We start from the raw sequence: 16,465 nt of genomic DNA on the forward strand, positions 1-16,465 counted from the left end.
ACTACCACACATCTCTCGGGCTTCAGTGATGCATTTACGTCGACTCCTCGCTCTCGCGCTGCGCAAGCAAGGCCGCTGCGCGCTTGTCGGCGCGTTCTTGCTTCTTCGCCTCTAGCGTCTTTCGTAGCCATGCCTCTCTCTTGATTCGTTGCAGCATCCTGCGGTGAGCCTCCCTTTCACTCATGCGCTTTCGGATGGACTTCCGGTCGTCTGGGGACTCGAGGACCCTCGGGAAGCCAACGGTATCCAGGAAGCTCTCGATCCGCGGCCACAGAGTGTCCAGCTCCGAGGAGATGGCAGACGACGAGGCGAGCGAGAGACAGGCAGCCTGCTGACTGATGGCGATGGCCTCGCTCAGCTGCGCCTGAGTCCAGGCGCTGGGATGCATGCCGCGTTCCCGCAACGACTCATTGCTCAGCGCCAGCATGCAGCCGGCGAACGTGTCGCCGGCGCCAGAGCTGCTGACGATGCTGCCGGGCGCCAGAACTTGCGCGGGATGGTGCAGGATCTCGTCGTGGCCGTCGATGCGGCGAGCGGAGAGCACACCGTTGGCGCCGTCCTTGACCAGCATGAGGCAACCGCCAAGGAGACGCGACAGTTGCAGCGCCATCGCTCCTTCTGGGTTTGCGTCGCTTCTGACCGTCTGCTCGCGCTTGGCCTGGACGAGGCCCTCGTCACACGCCGCCTGGAACATGGCCCGCAGCTCGTCCATCGTCGGCGTGCAGATGTTCACGCGGAGCCGTTCTTGCTTCTCCTCACTTGCGACTGGCACGAGCGCAGAGATGAGGCGTCGGCTCTTGACCACTGACGTCGGCTCCACCAGCAGCACGGCGCTGTGGCGGCCTATGCAAGACGTCAGACCCGGCTCAGGCGTCAGGCCGCTTGGCGCTCACCAGTCATGTACGAGAAGGCTGCGCGCAGTGTCGGCACTGACACGTTGCAGTCCAGCGCCGCCACGAGGTGGCTCTCTTCCTGGCTGCGCAGCGCAAGTGCCTCGCTCACCGTCGCAGGCAAAATGTGCTGCTCGGTGATGTCCATGTCGATGATGCCCCTCAAGAGACTGCCGTCGCTCGAGAGCATCATCGTGGCCGTGGCGGTAGAGGCGCCCGGCGCGACGAAGAGGCCGTCTGTGCGCATCTCGGCGTCCTCCAATGCACTCTCCAGCATCTCGCCTTGCTGGTCCTCCGCGATGGGCGCAATGAGCTGCACAGCGTCCGGTGAAGCCGAGAGACGAGAGGCCGCCTCGGCGACGTTGCGTGCCACGCCGCCGGCGTTCACCCACATGCGCCCGGGCAGCGTGTCGCCCAAGATTGGACCGGCGCCGAGAGGTGTCTCGCGCAGCGATGGCTCGATGGCGTCTCGTGTGTCCGTCTCGTCTGGGTGTGCTCTCGTAGTGAAGTCGAGAGCGGCGCCGCCGAAGACTAAGATTTCTTGCGGACCGGGCTCTTCGTAGTTGTTAGCGGCTGCTTGCTCAGCCAGTTGCTGCAGCTTCTCTGCGTTGCGTTGAGTCTCTTCGTCGATCTCATCCCCGAAGGCAGCAGCCTGTTCCAGCTTGCCGAGCGCCATGCGTGCGTCTAACTCGCGCTCGAACTTCACCGCGCGCTGCGCTGGCGACAACAGCGCGTCGGGGTCGCCGGCCGCACGCACCAGCGGCATGCCGGGCTTGCCAAACACGAGACCGTTCTCGCCACGGCGGCTGCTCCACGTTCGGCCGCTTTTGGCGTCTTTGGAGCCGCGCAACCACTGCAGCTCGACAGCCGTCTCTGCGGCCACGCGGGCATTGTTGACGACGAGCGCCACGTTGCTCTCCTTCGACGACGTGCTGAGCTCGCCGACGCGCTTCAGCAGCCACGGCGTCACCTCCTTGCCGCGCTTCGCCATGCCGTTGGCCACGCTCTCTGCCACAGCCTGCTCGACGGCGCGCGCAATCGCCTCGCCTGCCGCCTCGTACTTCTCCGGAATGGGCACGGCGAAGAGATTGGCGCCTGGCTGCTGCACGTCGAGCGAGCGCATGATGATGCGCGCTGCCGCTTCCGGCCCCCTGACGGGCGGCACGAAGAAGCCGCTCCGCGCCGAGTAGAACGCAGGGAACTGGCAGCGACGTGAGCATGCGCTGAGATGAATAGGTTGCAGATCTCACCTCGCCTGTCGGATTGAAGCTCATCACGTTCACCGCCATCGTCTCGAGGTACTCGAGCGTCTGCTCGATGGCGAGAATGCTCTTGACGCCGGAGCAGAAGACCGACGTGCCCTGGGCGCGCGCCAGAGCCGTCAGGTCAGACGAGATGTCGAACGCTGCCGGGCAATACGTCAGCCCAAAGCACCGCAGCACTGGCCACTGCTCCACCACGCACATGTCTCGGCGCCGCGGTGCACGCCGCCGATGCCGCCGGTCGCGAAGAACTCGATCTCGGCCAGGCGCGCGAGGTGCAGCGTGGCCGAGACGGTGGTGCCGCCGATACCGCCGCGTGCCAGCACGGCAGCAATGTCGCGCTCGCCCGTCTTTGTCGCCGTCTCCCGGTTGCCCTCCTCGGCGCAGCGGGCGACGCGCTCGAGCTGCTGCGGCGACAGCCCGACGTGCACGCGACCGTCGAGCAGCGCGATCGTCGCCGGCTCGGCGCCGGCGTCGCGCACGGCGCGCTCGCATGCCTGCGCCGTCTCGAGGTTCAGCGGCCACGGCAGGCCGTGCGAGATGATGGTGCTCTCGAGCGCCACGAGCGGCCGCGTCTCGGCGCGCGACGCACTGAGGCCGAGCATCATGCCCGGCGGCGGCGTCGTCCTGACCAGCGTGCTCTTGGCGCGCTGGCCGCGCCGGACCATCGGCCAGACTTGGCGCAGCGGGGCCAGCATCGCTCACCTCGGGCCAGACCGTGGGCTTGACGAGAAGGGCGCCGGGTGTGCTGCTTGCTTGACGGCGATGTGGTTGGAAGGCGAAGGGTCCGCGCCGCGCAGAGGCGCCAGTGCAACCGGCGAGCGTGGGAAACGCGCCCCAGCGGCTGACACGCTGCGCTCGCCGTGCGCTGCTCCTTGCCGCTCCTCCACTTGCTCCCCCATGCTCCGTACCGCCCTGCCCGCTCGCCGCCAGGCCGTCGGCCTCGCACTGCTCCGCCGCGGCGAGAGCAGCGCCGTGCCGCAGCTGTGCCATGTGCGCGCCACCGCACCGCCCCTCGCCCGCTCGTTCTTCAAGCTGCCCGACCTCTCAGGCCTCTCGCCGTTCGCCACGCCGGCACAGAGCGGCGCCCCGGGCCAGGAGCCCAGTGGCACCGAGACGTTCCGCGAGCACGTCGAGCTTCCGTGCGTGCCGCAGAGCCGTCCTGAGCTGGCTCGGCGCTGACCTGCTCGACTGGCCACAGCTTCACGGCGCAGCAGCTGCACGCCCTCGTGCACGACGTCGACGCCTACTCGCAGTTCCTGCCCTACTGCTCGCACTCGCGCGTCACTGGCGCGGGCACGTCTGAGCCGCAGGACCCGCCGGGCGCAGACGTGCGCCTGGCCGAGCTCGGCGTCGGCTTCAAGGGCTTCAACGAGAGCTACACGAGCCGCGTGCTCAGCGTGCCGGGCAAGCGTGTGGAGGTGAGTCTTCGCTGCCGGCGGTGAGGAAGCAGACGCCTGACTGTCGGACTTGCAGGCAACGGCCACCTCTTCGCCCATCTTCAAGTACCTCCGCACCGTCTGGGAGTTTGAGCCGGCGCCCTCGTCGCAGCCCGAGGCGCCACGCACGACCATCGACTTCTCGCTGCGCTACGCCTTCGCCAACCCGCTGCTCGCAGCCGTGGCGCGCGCCTCGTGCGAGCGCATGGCACGCGAGATGATCGGCGCCTTCGAGAAGCGCGCAGCCGTCGTGTACGGCCAGCCGCGGCAGCAGGCGCGATAGAGTAGACATAGAGCAGCCCTCAGCCCCGCATTCGCTCCCCAGCCCCGCATCACAAGCTCCGCTAATCGCATAGACACGAGAAAGTCATACAGCGTGCATTCGCAGTCGTCGTCTCGCGCCGGCCAGTCGGCGCGGCCACAGCACATGCCAGCAGCGGCTACGACTCGAGCACGCTGACCTCCTCCCACTTGCCCTTGAGGCTCTCCTTGTACAGACGCACAAGGCCGTCCTCGGCGCTGACGGCGAGCACCTGGCCGCTGACGGACCAGCTGACGCGCCACACGGCGCCCGCAAACGGCTCGGGCGTCAGCGGCGTCTTGCTCCACGGCGAGCCGGGCGCGTCCTGCGTCCACACGAGCACGGTGCGGTCCTGCGAGCACGTGGCAAGGTACGAGCGCGGCAGGCCGATGTTGGGCGCGTACGCCACGTCGCGCACCCAGTCGCTGTGGCCGGCGAGCGAGTCGATCTCGAGCCAGCGCGACGCCTCGGCGCTGCGGCGAAGGGGTCAGCACAGGCACGACCATCAGCCAGCAACAGGCGCTCACTTGAACTCCCAGATCTTGACGGCATTGTCGCAGCCGCCGCTGGCGAACCGCCGCACCTTCTGTGCCTCTGGTGCCGGCGCGCCCTGCGCCGCGGGTTGTTGGCCAGAGATGAGCGAGCCGGGCACCGTCGCCGGCGCCCACGACACGGCGTTGACGCCCAGCGGGTGTGCCGAGACCATGTCCACCGTCCATGTGCCGTCGTCTGGCGAACGACGTGTCAGCATCATCGCAGCACTGGACAGCTGCGTCACGCACCGTTGAACGTGAGCACAGACACATTGCCGTCCGACGAGGCGCAGGCGAGGATGGCGCCGAGCTCGTGCGGTGCCCATGAGATGGAGTTGACTGTGCGGTCAGAGCTGTCAGCAGCCAGATCTTGTCACGCTACCCGACTCCGCACTCACCGCTGGCGCTGTGCATGGCGTGCTCCTTGATCTTGCTCCAGCCGCCCGTGCTGGCAGGCTGGCCGTAGCTCTGCGCGCCGTAGGCGGCCCCGGCCGAGCTGGCGCCGCCGTCGTTCTTCCAGATGATCACCTTGCCGTCGTACGAGGCCGAGGCGAGGATCGGGCCGAACTTGGGATGTGCCCAGGCCACCTGCCACACCGGGCCCTCGTGGCTGCGCAGCACCGATCGAGTCAGCCTGATTCGCGCATCTCGGCACCGCACGACGCGATCTGCGTGCTTCCCTTCCGACCGCGCAGAGGCTCTTGCCGCGAGCTGACGAGTCCTACGATCGCACAAAATTGAGGAGCCACCTGCGCCCAAGTTCTCTCGCGACCGGAGCGGCGAGACTGCACGCGCTTCAAGTAGTGGTGTGCGGACCCCTGCTCCTTCCGCTGGCCGCATGGTAGCATAGCCCGCCCCGCTGCTGCCCTCGCGTCAGAGCTCTGCAGCCCAGCAACACTGTCGCAGAGCGCATCCCACGCTCTGCCCGGCAAAAGCTGATCCGGATGCAACCTGCTGCGCCCTGTCCCAGCCCCCCAGACCTCGCCAGCGTCGCACTCACCCGCGCAGCGTCTCGCCCTGCCCTGCCGCACTGCCATCCACGACGTCAAAGACCTTGACGGAGCGGTCGCTCGAGCACGTCGCCAGGCGGCGGCCGTAGTAGTCCAGCTGGGCGTCGTGCTGCAGGAGAGCGTGTCAGTGAGGCTTTGCGAGGGCGCTCTGAGGGTCTGGCGAGATGCGAGCTGCAGGGCTGGCGCCTGTAGTCCTGGTCGCGCTGCACCAGCAGCACATACACTGCAGCCAGAGGCCGCGCATCTGGTTGGCTCGCAGCTGCCATTCCCTGCCCCGGACTGCCAAAGCTGCAGGCGACGCACAATCATGTCCTCGTGGTGCGTCTCGATGGCGCGCGGCGCCTCCGGGGCGACGGACGCAGCAGCGGGCGCCATGGTGCGGCGGGCGCGGTGTGGGGAGAATGCGAGAGCGCGGAGTATCGGAGAGGGGTGCCAGGCGGCTGCTGATGAGTACCGAGGGGAATGTGCTGTGCCAGGAAGATGGGGCAGGAGTCGAGTTGGAGGAGCACGTCCGTCGACACGTCGCCGGCGCGCGACACGCACGGGCGCCACGGCGGCGCATCGTTGGCGTGCGCGCGAGAACATTCGGCCGGCCAGTCCCCCTCCCCCTCCTCCCCTCGCCAGGATCCCCGTCTCAGCCTTTTGGCATTGTACAGCATCTATTGCCACCATCATGCGGCCGGAGCAGCAGCAGCGGTAGCAGCAGCAGCAGCAGCGGACTCCTCGGCTGCCGTCACAGCAGCGGCTCTAGCCGCTTGCGCTGCGGCCGCGGCAGCCTCGACGGCCGCACCCTCGGTCGCTGCGCCCGCCGAGGGCACACGCGGCAGCAGCTCGGGCACGGGGCGCATGGCCAGGTAGCCGCGCTTGCGCGGGTCGCTGTAGTAGACTGCACCCGAGGCGTCAGCACAGGAGATTCTTCACCTTGCGACGGAGAGCAACTCACTCAAGTCACGCTTGTCCGACGGGTCGGCGGGCCGCGGCAGCAGCTTGCCGGCGTCGAGGAACGTGTGCGGCTTCACGAGCGCCCGCAGCGTCGTGGCCGTGTAGTAGCGCGCCACGACGCTGCCGCCGGCAGACTCGATGGCAGCAGCGGCGCTCTCAGACACCCGCGACACGACCAGGTGCACGGGCGTGGTGAGGTGCTGCGAGCCCTGTCACACAACCGTGGTCAGACAGGCGCGCGACAGGGCTTGTGAGAAGCATGGCTCACCTCGCCGAGGATCTTGATGCCGTCACGCAGCGAGTGCACACAGTTGGACTCGTACAGCTCGCGCGCCGTGATTGGCCGCGAGGGGTCGAGCAGGCCGCGGTCGATCCAGTGCTGCAGACGGTCCACGTTGACAGGCACATACTTGCGCGCGTGTCTGCAAGCCCAGTGTCAGCGAGAGTACATCAGCCTGCTGGCTGCAGCCTGCTTCCTGCTGGCACGTCCGGCCCACGCCACAGGGCATGCTGCGCCTGACTCCTTGCTTCACCTCCACTGTCTGCTCTACGCCCGCCCACATGCTCTCCCTGGGTCACTCACGCATTCACGAAGCCGCGCTTGGGGAAGCGGCGTGCCAGCGGCGTCTGTCCGCCCTCAAAGCCGGGCACGGGCTTGCCGTTGCCGGCGCGGGCCTTCTGACCCTTATGGCCGCGCGTCGCAGTGCCGCCACGTCCGGAGCCGGGACCACGACCCACACGCTTGCGCTGAGAGGTGAAGAAGGGTCAGCGTCGCTGCTTGGGCTACTAACCCGTAGCAAGCGGCCTTGCTCGCAGCTCAATGCGTTGCGAGTCGGCTGCGCCTTGGCCGCAGCGGACGTCTCCTCTTCCCGTCTTCCATGGAACGAATCACGGACTGCCATCTATGCCGCTCTATGCCGCTCTTCTCATCCCGTCATGCTCCGGCTTGTCTCCCTGCGGCTGAGCCCTCTGGGAGCCGGGCGGTGGCATAATTCTCGCGCCGCCTCTCTAGCCCTGCTCTGCTTCACACTCCCTCCCTTCGCAAGGCTCACCTTCTTCGTCGGCATGGCCGGGCTCAGTGCGCCGAGCTTCACGGGCCCCGAGGCGAGGGCGGACGATGCGCTGCTGGCATACCTCCGCAGCACCTGCGCCTGTGCTTGCCGCGAGGAAGAGGCGCCGGCGTGGGCCATGACGGCGCGCGGCGCAGAGGCGGCGAGGCGCGCGCCGGCGCTGCGGCTGCAGCCGACGCTGAGCCGCGCAAAGGCGGCGCCGAGGGTGCTGGCGGACATGGCTCGCGAGGGATGGAGGGATGCGGGTGGCTCGGAAGATGAGGCGAGCGTCACGCGGCGGCGGCGTCTGGCGGTGAGGCGTGAGAAAGCGCGACTCGCCCAATTTTTGCGGCGCTGGCCAACTTCGCCGCGCGCGGCAGAGCTCTCGCATGCCAAGCTGCACCCCAGCCGCTGCTGCACGGCTCCACAAGCTCACGAGTATCCGCATTCGAGCTGAGCACGAACAGAGGGATCCTCAACACCACGACGAGCATCAGAGCGTGAAGCATCGGTCTCTGGAGGCGCTAGGGCGCGCCGCAATCTCTACGCGCGCTCTCTGCGGGTCCGCGGCGCGCCTCTCCACTCCCACGTCCCACGACGCTCCCCAAGCTGATCTGCCGGCGAGCACGAGCCTGCGGTGTCCAAGAACGCAGCGGCAACTAGCTGTGAACAGCTGTGCTCGGAGCGAGGGGCTCGACCCATCCGTACGGCAGGCTGGCTCACACGCACAGCCCGGCTGTCCGGCGCTCATCGTCCTCGAGCGCGCACTGAGCTCGGGCCCCTCGATCATCGCGGCAGCTGCTCGAGCACCTGTCAAGCGCCACTCGCGCACGAGCCGGGGCTGTGGGCCTGACGTCTGCATGTGTGCTGCCGGGCCGCTGCGAGTGACATCACGGCCCGCAGCAGCTGCACACAGGTGCCAGCACGCTCGCGCTCGCCCGGCTTCGTCTTAAAGGCGCAGCTGCCGGGCGAGCGTCCAGCTCGGCCCCACCACTGCCTTGCTCTCCTTCGTACGCTTTGCAGCCACTATGGAGGCACCTCAGCCACCTACCCACGGCCGCGAGGTCAAGAAGGCGCGCGCCGTCTCGCTGGCGCTCCTGCCGCTGCTTCTCTCAAACCCGCCCTTCATTCCGGCGAGCCTCAAGTCCGATGAGCTCAACCAGCGTCACCAGGTGGTGAGTGCATGTGGCGTATGACGGTGCGCTTCTCGATGCTAACAAATCATCTCCAGCTCGACATGCAGCCAGACGAGGAGGGCTACCTCTTCAGCAACGTCTACAACATGCCGTCGGGCACGGCGAGCCGCGTGCTGGGCCTGCTCCGCGAGCTGCAGGCGCAGGTCGAGGCGCTGCACGGCATCATCCTCGTCAGCCAGAACGTCGTCGTCGGCGAGCTGAGCTTCTTTGCGCCCGAGCCCGACTTTGTGCTCTGCAGCGTCGCGCTCGGCGCCACGAGCGAAGGCCAGGAGCCGCTGCTGGCGCTGCTGCTGCGCAAGCCCGTCAACGAGAACTCGATTCGCGAAGACTGGAAGTTCGACAATCTCCTGCCGGCCGGCAGCGTGCCAGGCATTTGGCAGCAGAAGTACGACGACGCCCTGCGCCTCGCCACGGAAGACGACAACGACGCCGACGTCTACTCGCGCGACCGCAGCGCCTCAACGGCGAGCAAGTACAGCAAGTACAGCAACAGCTACGAGCGCACGTCGGATAGCTACGAGCGCACGCGCAGCTTCAGCAGCCACACGACTGGTGTCACGTCTGCGTCGTTCAACACCGCCGGCACGAGCTTCGACTCGCCGCAGCGCACGCCGCTCTCCGAGTCCGAGGGCAAGGGCGAGTACATCAGCGACCCCAACGAGTTCTGGGGCGGCTTCGACGACGACGTGGAGGATCACGACGAGGATGCCGAGCCATCCTCATCGCACTTCCGTGCCGAAGACGGCGACGCGCGCACGGAGCGCGGCGCCGGCAGCGTCTCGGGCGGCGACGACGAGGGCGTCTCGGGCGCCGATGAGCACGACTCGTACTGGGACTCGTATGCGCGCGCCGCTCCCGTGCTCGACGAGGGCCACATGAACGAGCCCTCGCTCGAGCACGCTGAGAGCATGTCGACGCTCGGCGCGCCGTCGTCGACCGGCGGCGGCGACCTGACGCGTGACTTTGGCAGCGTCGGCGGCGTCTTCAGCCAGGCGGAGCGCGAGCTCGAGCAGCGCCTGCCCGACGAGAACGTCATCGCCGAGGTGCCCAGCGAGACCGAGGACCTCGAGGACGCCGAGCAGGAGGACGCTCCGATGCCCGGCGGCCTTACTGCTGGGCTCAACGCGCGGGACTTTGCCGCTGCATCTGCTCCTCCACGCTGGTGGGAGATGCCCAATGGCGTGACGAACGCTCGCAAAGGACGTCCCGGTGCCGCCTCGCCGGTGTCTGACGCAACCGACTTCGGCACCGAAGGCACCGCCGAGCAGCCGAACAGCCACGCTGGCAGCATTTCCGCCACGCCTCTCCCAGAGGTCGATGCCCCGAGCAGTGACGTCGAGCCTGAGGACGCGGACGACGCGCAGGACGACAGCGTGACGGAGCAGACGCACCCGAGCTCGCTTGATGCTCTTCTCGACGACGACGAGCTGAGCAAGGAGACGCAGCTTGAGGAGGCAGAGCTGATCGATAGCCCCGGCTCGCCTGGCCGCCCTCGCGCGACATCGTACGCCGACGTGCTGCCGCCCAGAGCGCCGCGCAGCGTCGTCAGCGCCATCTCTTCTGTGGGTCGCAGTATTTCGCGCCTTCACAGCTCTTTGCTGACGGACGCCTGCAGTACGAGACGCCGGAGGACATGGGCCTCAAGGACCTCGAGGACTTCTACCGCTCGCGTGATCTGCAGCGCCAAGCAGAGGCGCGCGAGCGCTTCCGTCGCGGAGGACAGTGAGTGCCCGTGGACTCCAGCGCTCTCACGTCGCTGACCAGACTGCATAGGATCCCCGGCCTCACCGACGTGCAGGAAGACACGCGTGGCAAGAAGCCCTCCACCGAGCCGTCCAAGTCGCCGAGGCGCGAGCCGCCAAGCCTGCAGGACCTCGACCCAATCACCGCGCTCGGCCTCGCCGAAGATCCGGCTCAGCGTGCAAGAGAGCAGCACCGGCCCGTGCCGCGCAACGCCTCAATGGAAGCGCTGCGCCAGATGGCGGACAACGGCGAGGCCAGCAAGAAGTCTGCTCGAGCCACCGTCAGCGAGGCCAGCGGCATCTCCAAGCGTAACTTCCTGCAGATGGCGCCGAGCGAGGTGACCGACTTGACGTCCGCCTCGTACGCCCAAGAGCCGCCACCGGAGTCTCCCGAGCTCGAGCAGAGCATCGAAGAGTCGCTCGATGAGGCGCAGAGTCTCGACGTCGCGGACGGCAGCTCGACTGGCTCGCAGACGTCTGACCTTCCCGAGACGGCGCGCTCCGAGAGCAGCTCTCCCGTGGCGGTGCTTTACGGTCAGGACGACGTGACCGGCGCGCCCTCCACGCGCGAGCGCAACTCTAACGGATCGAAGCGCTCGAGCGGATACTCGTCGTACAAGGATGCATTCAGCCATCTCTCTTCGCTGCACCAGGCTCGCCACTCGGGTGACGCATCCAGCTCGGTCGCGGGCGTTGCTGCGAGTGAGAGCTTTCTGCCGGGCGCAGCGTCGGATGCCTCCGTCAAGCCGCTGCTCGGCAGTGTCGCCTACCCCGGCAGCCCGTCAGAGCCCAGCACGGGCTCGCTGCCTGCCGCCCATGGAGTCAAAATCAGCACCAAGCTAGCTCGGCGACTGCCCGATGCGCCAAACGAGGACGACGAGGACGCACGCTCCGAGACTTCGCTCCAGCAGAACCTCGGCATCGACGATGAGCTCGTCGGCGGCCCCAACTCGATGTCGACTGAGCTCGGCAACTCGACCATCAACAGCTCGCTGGACACGGGCGCCGTCGGCATAGCGCCGAACCCTCGCGGCGCCGCACCCCCTCCGGGCTCGACGTCCGCGCGCACCGCCAACCTGCGCCACGACTACCTGCGCCAGCAGCGTGCTCAAGCGCTCCAGATCCAGCGAGAGAGAATCCAGAAGCAGCGCGAAGGGTAAGTCTGGCTCGCTGTGCGTGACTTCGAGCCCATGTCGTCTGACACTCGCTCTGCAGCCAAACGAGTCGGTCTGAGGACCCAGGCTACTTCAACTTCGACACGTTGCCGCTGCAGCGTGGCGCTCAGCAGCGCGCACCATTCAAGCTCAACGACCGCGGTCGCGGCCGCGGACGTGGACGCGGGGCGCCGGGTGCCGCTGTGCGGCCGCACAACCTGCGTCAGATCACAGACGTGACGTCGGGCACCGGCTCGACTGTGCGTCCCAGAGGCGCCCGTTCGCCTGCGGCAGGGTCGAACGGAGGCGGAGCGAGCGACGAGGAGAACAGGTCCGGCGGCGACGACGACGGCGGCTCAGGCGGTAGCGACGGCCGCGGCTCGGGTGGCAGTGAGCCGCGCGACGAGCAGGACGTCTCGGACGAGGACGCTCCGCGCGATGAGGGCGAGCTGTCTCCGGAGGACGGCGACTTCGACGACGAGGACACGGAGCGCGAGCCCGAGCGAGACGGCGGGCCGGAAAGCGACGCCGAGAGTGACCTGGGCATCGACGAGACCATCGGCGTCGCAGCCAATCTCAACGCGCTCGACTCGCCCTCGACCTTCTCTGCCGGCGGCACCGAGCCCGAGATCGTCTTCGGCGGTGACGAGGAGAGCGACGGAGATGTCGCGACTCCAGGCCTTGCGGACGGGCCGGCCTCTGATCTTGAGGACCACGGCACGCCTCAAGAGCTCTCGGACAATGATGCTGGCGGCAGCGGTGACGGCCTCAGCGGCGATGAGTTCAGCGGCGACGACGCCGGCAGCAACGCCGGCAGCGCATCGGGAAGCGCAGGCAGCGCATCGGGAAGCGCAGGCAGCGCCAGCATCGGCTCTGGCCAGGACGACTCGCAGTCTGCTGCAGACGTGCCGCTGCCCGACGAGGACGGCCACGTCACGGAGGAAGAGGAGCAGCAGCGCGACATTCTGCTCTCGCCCGTGCCGCCGCGCGCATCCGAGGCATACTCTCTCTCGCCAGCGCTCGCCACGACGGGCGGCCAGTCGACAGACAACTCTGCGCTCGGCCAGTATCCGGCCAAGAGGAGTCTACAACGGCCGCAGCCAAAGCGGGCAAACACGCCCCGTCGGCTGCCGACTGCCGGCGAGGCACGCGCCGATGCCGCGCGTCGTCGGCGTCTCGCCATGGACGCAATCGTGCGCCGCAATGAGGCCGCCAAGACGATCCTTCGCGGCGCGTGGCTGCTGATGGAAGAGGCGACGGCCAACTTCGAGGGTGCACCTGACGGCGGCGTGCGCCTCGCAGAGGGCGAGTGGGTACGGATCTGCAAGGAAGTTTCGCGCGAGAGTGAGTGCAGCGCGAGCCGCAGGCCAGAACGGAGCTGACTGTGCCATCTTGCCTCAGTGCTCAACAGGCGCTCAGAGAACGACGAGGCCGGCAAACGCAGCCGAGGCCCGAGTGACCTGAGCAATCGGACGATCGGACGGCGGAGCGTCGACGGCCAAGACGATGCGCAAGCTGTGCGCGTGAATGGCCGAGACGACTAGGACTAGCTGCTGCGCCATACTCTGACGTGACACGGGCGACTCGGTGATGCGAATGTGATCTGATTCTGCTCTACAGCGCATCAGCTTGAGCCGGAAGCGCCGGCACCTGCAGACGGCTGCGCTTGCTGGCTGAGCATCTTCGTCCAGTCGAGCGCGTCCCAGCCGCGCTGCTTGAAGGCGGCGATGGCAGCTGTCTGCTGACGAGGGTCGAGCCGGCCGGGCTTGCGCCATTGCCGCGGCTCGAGCTCGAGCAGCGTGCCGATGATCTCGCTGGCGAACCATCTGCAGGGCCGATGTCAGATCGCACACCGCCTCTGTGAGCGCTTGTCCCACTCACTTTGGGAACGCGCCGCCGCTGCGCTGGCCTTCGGCGAAGCCGTAGTCGTCGCCATCGGCGTCCATGTTGTTCTCGCCCTCCTCGATGACGTGCCCGTAGCCCTTCTCGCCTTTGTAGTCCCACTGCACCATGAAGTACGGCAGCTGCGGCACCATGGCGCGGCGGAAGGGGCGCGCGCTCGAGAAGTCGATGAGCTTGCGGTTCTGCGACCACTCCGTCTCGACGCTGAGGATCTCCTGGCGGAACGTGCCCGGCAGCACTGGGTGCACGTCCTGCGGCACCGGCATGCACTCGATGAACGTGTGCTTCTGGTGCTTGAGCGTTGCCACGGTCTCATAGAAGACGTACGCCTGGCCGAGCTTGTGTGCGAGCTGCATGAGGCACTTCATGAAGTTCTGCAGCGCGGGTCAGCGCAGTGAGAAGGAGGCAAGCCTCGAGACGCATACCTTGATCTCGTCCCACGTGTCATCGTCCGCCTCCAGTGAGCTCAAATGATGCTGCATGGGCACGATGAGGCAGTGCCCGTCTACGAGCGGCGCACCCTCTGGCAAGGCCAGGTAGGCGCGCGTGCCGGTGCTGACGCTCGCAGCCCGCGGCGGTGCGGCGCCCTCGTCCTGCCAGCAGAAGCGGCAAGTGTCGAGTGCCTTCTTTGTCTTGGCGAAGTCTGCGATAGCGGGTCAGCGCAGATCCTCTCGCTGCTAGCGGCTTGCACGCACCCTGAATCGCGAATTGCCGCTTCATGGCATCTGCGGCGACATCGTAAGCGGATGGCAAAGACGACCTGCGGCAGTCACGCACCGGTCTTCATCTTCTTGCGCGCCAGGCGCTCTGCGTTCTCGTCCATGTAGTCCAAGTTGTGCTGCAGAGGACGCGTCAGCAATCAGTCTTGCCACCTGCTCGTCGCGATACGCACGTCGTAGCGAGCATCGTTCATGATGCGGCCCGCAAGCTCGGCATCCATGCTCTTCTGGTCCGCGCTGCCGGCGCCGAAGCGCTCTTGCCGCACGAGCTCTGCGAGTGTGACGCTGTCGTCGTCGGCATTGACGCGGAGCAGCTCGCCCGTCTTCGGGTCGTGCGTCTCGAACTGAAGCAGGCAGCTGAGGTCAGTCTAAGATCAACTGCGGTGGCCGCACGCCAGACGCACCTTCTGCCGGTCAGGATTGTTCTTCTCGCGCAACCGGTTCCCAGAAGTGATGCCAGGCGCGTCTTCGCCAGGACGTCCGGTGCCGACGTCGTACAGGCGGCCGTGTCCATCCAGAGTTGGCAGCACCTGTACGTCTGCGCTCTGCTCGGCACTGCGCACGTGGCCCTGCGAGTCCATGGTGCCCAGACCGCGGTCGCCGCCGCTGGCCTTCGCGCGCTCCCGCTCGAGCTCTTCGCGCAGAGCCGCTGCATTTGGCGCCGACATGAGCTCAGCGCGCATCACCTTGGCTTGCAGGCGATTCAGCGCCGACGTGTCGAGCGCGGGGCCGCTGGTCTCGGCAGAGCCTGAAACGTGCTCAGCCGCTTGCCGCGTGGCATCGGTGGGCCCGGCGCTCTCGCCCGACTGCACAGCACGCCGCGGAATCGTCGGCGTGAACACGCTGGGCACCGGCGTGCCCGGCTTGCTGCCCGGCGTGTCGTAGCCGCTCTGCTGGAAGCGACGCACGGCCGGCGTCGGTGCGGCCGCCGGTGTGCCCGGCGCGCTCGACTCGCCCGGCTTGCGGAAGCTCGCGCGCGACGACGGCCGGCTGATGCCCTCGCCGCCTGGCGAGCTGAACATGAAGCCCTTAGGACGCGCGCTGGCCGAAGGCGTGTTGCGTCCGCTCGAGAGGCCGCTCGAGGTGTTGCCGCCGCCGCCGCTGCCGGCGCGCCCACCTGCTCTGTCGTCGAGGAATTGCCGCTCGGCGCGAGCCTCGTTGAAGTCGGCCAGCGTGGCGTAGCGCTCCTTCGCCACGTCCTCGACATCGCGTCCCTCTTCCTCAGCCGCCTCGTAGACGCGGCGCAGCTTCATCATGCGCCACTGGTGGCCGGCAGAGCCTGGCGCGACAGCAGCCTTGGCTGCACATGCAGCATGTCAGTAGGCGGCAAAGGAGTGCAGCATGGAGGCCGAGCCGTGGCTCTATCACCCCCGCAGCAGCCAGCCACTCACTCTCAGTCTTGTAGTCGTCCAGCGCCTTGCCCTGCACGAGCTGCTCATTGAGCTCGCGCTTCGACACGTGCAGCTTCTCCGGGTCCGGCTTCTCCTCGCGCGGCTTGCGCTCGCGGTCGCGGCCGAGGCGCGCAAACATGTCGCCCTCACCGACTGGTGCGCCGGTGAGCGGGTCAAGACGCGGCGGCGGCGGCTCGAGCTCAGGCCCGGCCTCGGAGTGGCTCGTCGCAGTCGGTGCGTCGCGCGGCAGCGGCAGTGCATCGGACGCAAGGCGAGACGCTGTCATGGGACCAGACAGCGACAGCGAGGCGGACGTGGGGATGGTGGATGCAGGATCCTGCAGAGCATCACCAGTGAGCTCAAGCCCAGCTCAGTCCGCTTCTCCGCCTCAGCGCGGCGCTCACCTGCATGGAGAAGTCCATCTCTCTGGACGGGTCGGGCTCCCGCTCGTCGTCGTCGATCACCCCGCCATCCCGCCGGGAGTCGTCGTCATCCCTGCGGTCGCGACGGCTGCTACTGCCGTGCTCGCGGCGCGGCGAGCGCGAGCGCCGGCGCGACGAGCTCGTGTGCTCTCGCCGCTCCTTCTTCTCGCGCCGCTCGTCCTTCTCCCTGCGCTCCTCCTTGTCGCGCCGCCTGTCTTTCTCGCGCCGGTCATCCTTGTCACGGCGCTCGCTGCGGCTGTGCTTGTCGCTGCGCTCGCGCTCGTCGTGGCGCCGGCTGCTGCGCTCGCGCTCGTCGCGGTCGCGGTGCGAGCGCCGCTCGTCCTTCTCGCGGCGCTCGCGGCCGGCGTCGGCATCGTCACGGCTGTGCCGTGAGCTGTGCCGCTCGCGCGCGTCCGCTTCTGCGGGCATGGTGCGAAGCGAGGTGGGGTAAGAGAGGCGCGATGAGATAGACTCAAGGTCTGACGTGGTGGTGAGAAGGGAAGGAGCCGCCAG

General features: G+C 67.8%; 7 protein-coding genes across 7 annotated transcripts; 3 read left to right on the forward strand and 4 right to left on the reverse strand.

Moving 5' to 3' along the window:
• Window positions 1-13: 13 nt before the first annotated feature.
• Window positions 14-2,916, reverse strand: FA09DRAFT_331076 (hypothetical protein). Its single transcript, XM_025742860.1, has 4 exons — window positions 2,355-2,916; window positions 2,141-2,295; window positions 894-2,091; window positions 14-843 (listed from the first exon to the last, which is right to left on the reverse strand). Exons 1-4 carry the CDS (start codon window positions 2,848-2,850, stop codon window positions 35-37), a joined length of 2,658 nt encoding a protein of 885 aa, XP_025596854.1. The 5' UTR covers window positions 2,851-2,916; the 3' UTR covers window positions 14-34.
• A 438-nt stretch (window positions 2,917-3,354) lies between these two features.
• On the forward strand, window positions 3,355-3,874 carry FA09DRAFT_299838 (cyclase/dehydrase; the record flags this gene model as incomplete). Its single annotated transcript, XM_025740307.1, has 2 exons — window positions 3,355-3,573; window positions 3,629-3,874. Coding segments are annotated over 2 exons (465 nt in total), but the record flags the coding sequence as incomplete, so codon positions are not given.
• Window positions 3,875-3,948: 74 nt separating this feature from the next.
• FA09DRAFT_331078 (WD40 repeat-like protein) lies at window positions 3,949-5,920 on the reverse strand. The gene is made up of 6 exons (XM_025742861.1): window positions 5,739-5,920; window positions 5,426-5,544; window positions 4,824-5,035; window positions 4,675-4,764; window positions 4,420-4,621; window positions 3,949-4,365 (listed from the first exon to the last, which is right to left on the reverse strand). Exons 1-6 carry the CDS (start codon window positions 5,808-5,810, stop codon window positions 4,032-4,034), a joined length of 1,029 nt encoding a protein of 342 aa, XP_025596856.1. The 5' UTR covers window positions 5,811-5,920; the 3' UTR covers window positions 3,949-4,031.
• A 157-nt stretch (window positions 5,921-6,077) lies between these two features.
• FA09DRAFT_331079 (ribosomal protein L15) lies at window positions 6,078-7,687 on the reverse strand. The gene is made up of 5 exons (XM_025742862.1): window positions 7,430-7,687; window positions 6,961-7,124; window positions 6,646-6,799; window positions 6,379-6,586; window positions 6,078-6,321 (listed from the first exon to the last, which is right to left on the reverse strand). The coding sequence occupies exons 1-5, from the start codon at window positions 7,664-7,666 to the stop codon at window positions 6,107-6,109; spliced, it is 978 nt and encodes a 325-aa protein (XP_025596857.1). The 5' UTR covers window positions 7,667-7,687; the 3' UTR covers window positions 6,078-6,106.
• A 73-nt stretch (window positions 7,688-7,760) lies between these two features.
• On the forward strand, window positions 7,761-8,615 carry FA09DRAFT_77632 (hypothetical protein). Its single transcript, XM_025745826.1, has one exon. It carries the CDS (start codon window positions 7,816-7,818, stop codon window positions 8,377-8,379), a length of 564 nt encoding a protein of 187 aa, XP_025596858.1. The 5' UTR covers window positions 7,761-7,815; the 3' UTR covers window positions 8,380-8,615.
• On the forward strand, window positions 8,196-13,193 carry FA09DRAFT_77491 (hypothetical protein). The gene is made up of 6 exons (XM_025745825.1): window positions 8,196-8,601; window positions 8,658-10,184; window positions 10,238-10,344; window positions 10,396-11,520; window positions 11,580-12,862; window positions 12,920-13,193. The coding sequence occupies exons 1-6, from the start codon at window positions 8,455-8,457 to the stop codon at window positions 13,060-13,062; spliced, it is 4,332 nt and encodes a 1,443-aa protein (XP_025596859.1). The 5' UTR covers window positions 8,196-8,454; the 3' UTR covers window positions 13,063-13,193.
• On the reverse strand, window positions 13,088-16,450 carry FA09DRAFT_331081 (hypothetical protein). The gene is made up of 9 exons (XM_025742863.1): window positions 15,935-16,450; window positions 15,531-15,867; window positions 14,544-15,439; window positions 14,313-14,483; window positions 14,198-14,258; window positions 14,116-14,145; window positions 13,846-14,063; window positions 13,400-13,794; window positions 13,088-13,344 (listed from the first exon to the last, which is right to left on the reverse strand). The coding sequence occupies exons 1-9, from the start codon at window positions 16,379-16,381 to the stop codon at window positions 13,143-13,145; spliced, it is 2,757 nt and encodes a 918-aa protein (XP_025596860.1). The 5' UTR covers window positions 16,382-16,450; the 3' UTR covers window positions 13,088-13,142.
• Window positions 16,451-16,465: the final 15 nt, after the last annotated feature.

Source organism: Tilletiopsis washingtonensis (genome assembly GCF_003144115.1).
Source record: "Tilletiopsis washingtonensis strain MCA 4186 unplaced genomic scaffold FA09scaffold_16, whole genome shotgun sequence".
Taxonomy (NCBI): Eukaryota; Fungi; Basidiomycota; class Exobasidiomycetes; order Entylomatales; genus Tilletiopsis; species Tilletiopsis washingtonensis.

Excerpts from the sequence above, each read along its gene's own strand:
- FA09DRAFT_331076 (XM_025742860.1), bottom strand. The coding sequence starts at position 2,850 with ATGCTGGCCCCGCTGCGCCAAGTCTGGCCGATGGTCCGGCGCGGCCAG. Across the intron at positions 2,296-2,354 it reads GCACCGCGGCGCCGAGACAT|CGTTCGACATCTCGTCTGAC; the intron begins GTGCGTGGTGGA and ends ATTGCCCGGCAG. Across the intron at positions 2,092-2,140 it reads GCTTCAATCCGACAGGCGAG|TTCCCTGCGTTCTACTCGGC; the intron begins GTGAGATCTGCA and ends CGTCGCTGCCAG.
- FA09DRAFT_331078 (XM_025742861.1), bottom strand. The coding sequence starts at position 5,810 with ATGGCGCCCGCTGCTGCGTCCGTCGCCCCGGAGGCGCCGCGCGCCATC. Across the intron at positions 5,036-5,425 it reads CAGGGCGAGACGCTGCGCGG|CCACGAGGGCCCGGTGTGGC; the intron begins GTGAGTGCGACG and ends GGTGCTGCGCAG. Across the intron at positions 4,622-4,674 it reads GTCTGTGCTCACGTTCAACG|ACGACGGCACATGGACGGTG; the intron begins GTGCGTGACGCA and ends GTCGTTCGCCAG.
- FA09DRAFT_331079 (XM_025742862.1), bottom strand. The coding sequence starts at position 7,666 with ATGTCCGCCAGCACCCTCGGCGCCGCCTTTGCGCGGCTCAGCGTCGGC. Across the intron at positions 6,587-6,645 it reads GCATCAAGATCCTCGGCGAG|GGCTCGCAGCACCTCACCAC; the intron begins GTGAGCCATGCT and ends GTTGTGTGACAG. Across the intron at positions 6,322-6,378 it reads GTCGGACAAGCGTGACTTGA|TCTACTACAGCGACCCGCGC; the intron begins GTGAGTTGCTCT and ends CCTCGGGTGCAG.
- FA09DRAFT_77632 (XM_025745826.1), top strand. The coding sequence starts at position 7,816 with ATGCCAAGCTGCACCCCAGCCGCTGCTGCACGGCTCCACAAGCTCACG.
- FA09DRAFT_77491 (XM_025745825.1), top strand. The coding sequence starts at position 8,455 with ATGGAGGCACCTCAGCCACCTACCCACGGCCGCGAGGTCAAGAAGGCG. Across the intron at positions 8,602-8,657 it reads TCAACCAGCGTCACCAGGTG|CTCGACATGCAGCCAGACGA; the intron begins GTGAGTGCATGT and ends AATCATCTCCAG. Across the intron at positions 10,345-10,395 it reads CGCTTCCGTCGCGGAGGACA|GATCCCCGGCCTCACCGACG; the intron begins GTGAGTGCCCGT and ends CAGACTGCATAG.
- FA09DRAFT_331081 (XM_025742863.1), bottom strand. The coding sequence starts at position 16,381 with ATGCCCGCAGAAGCGGACGCGCGCGAGCGGCACAGCTCACGGCACAGC. Across the intron at positions 15,868-15,934 it reads AGATGGACTTCTCCATGCAG|GATCCTGCATCCACCATCCC; the intron begins GTGAGCGCCGCG and ends GATGCTCTGCAG. Across the intron at positions 14,484-14,543 it reads ACAATCCTGACCGGCAGAAG|TTCGAGACGCACGACCCGAA; the intron begins GTGCGTCTGGCG and ends TGCCTGCTTCAG.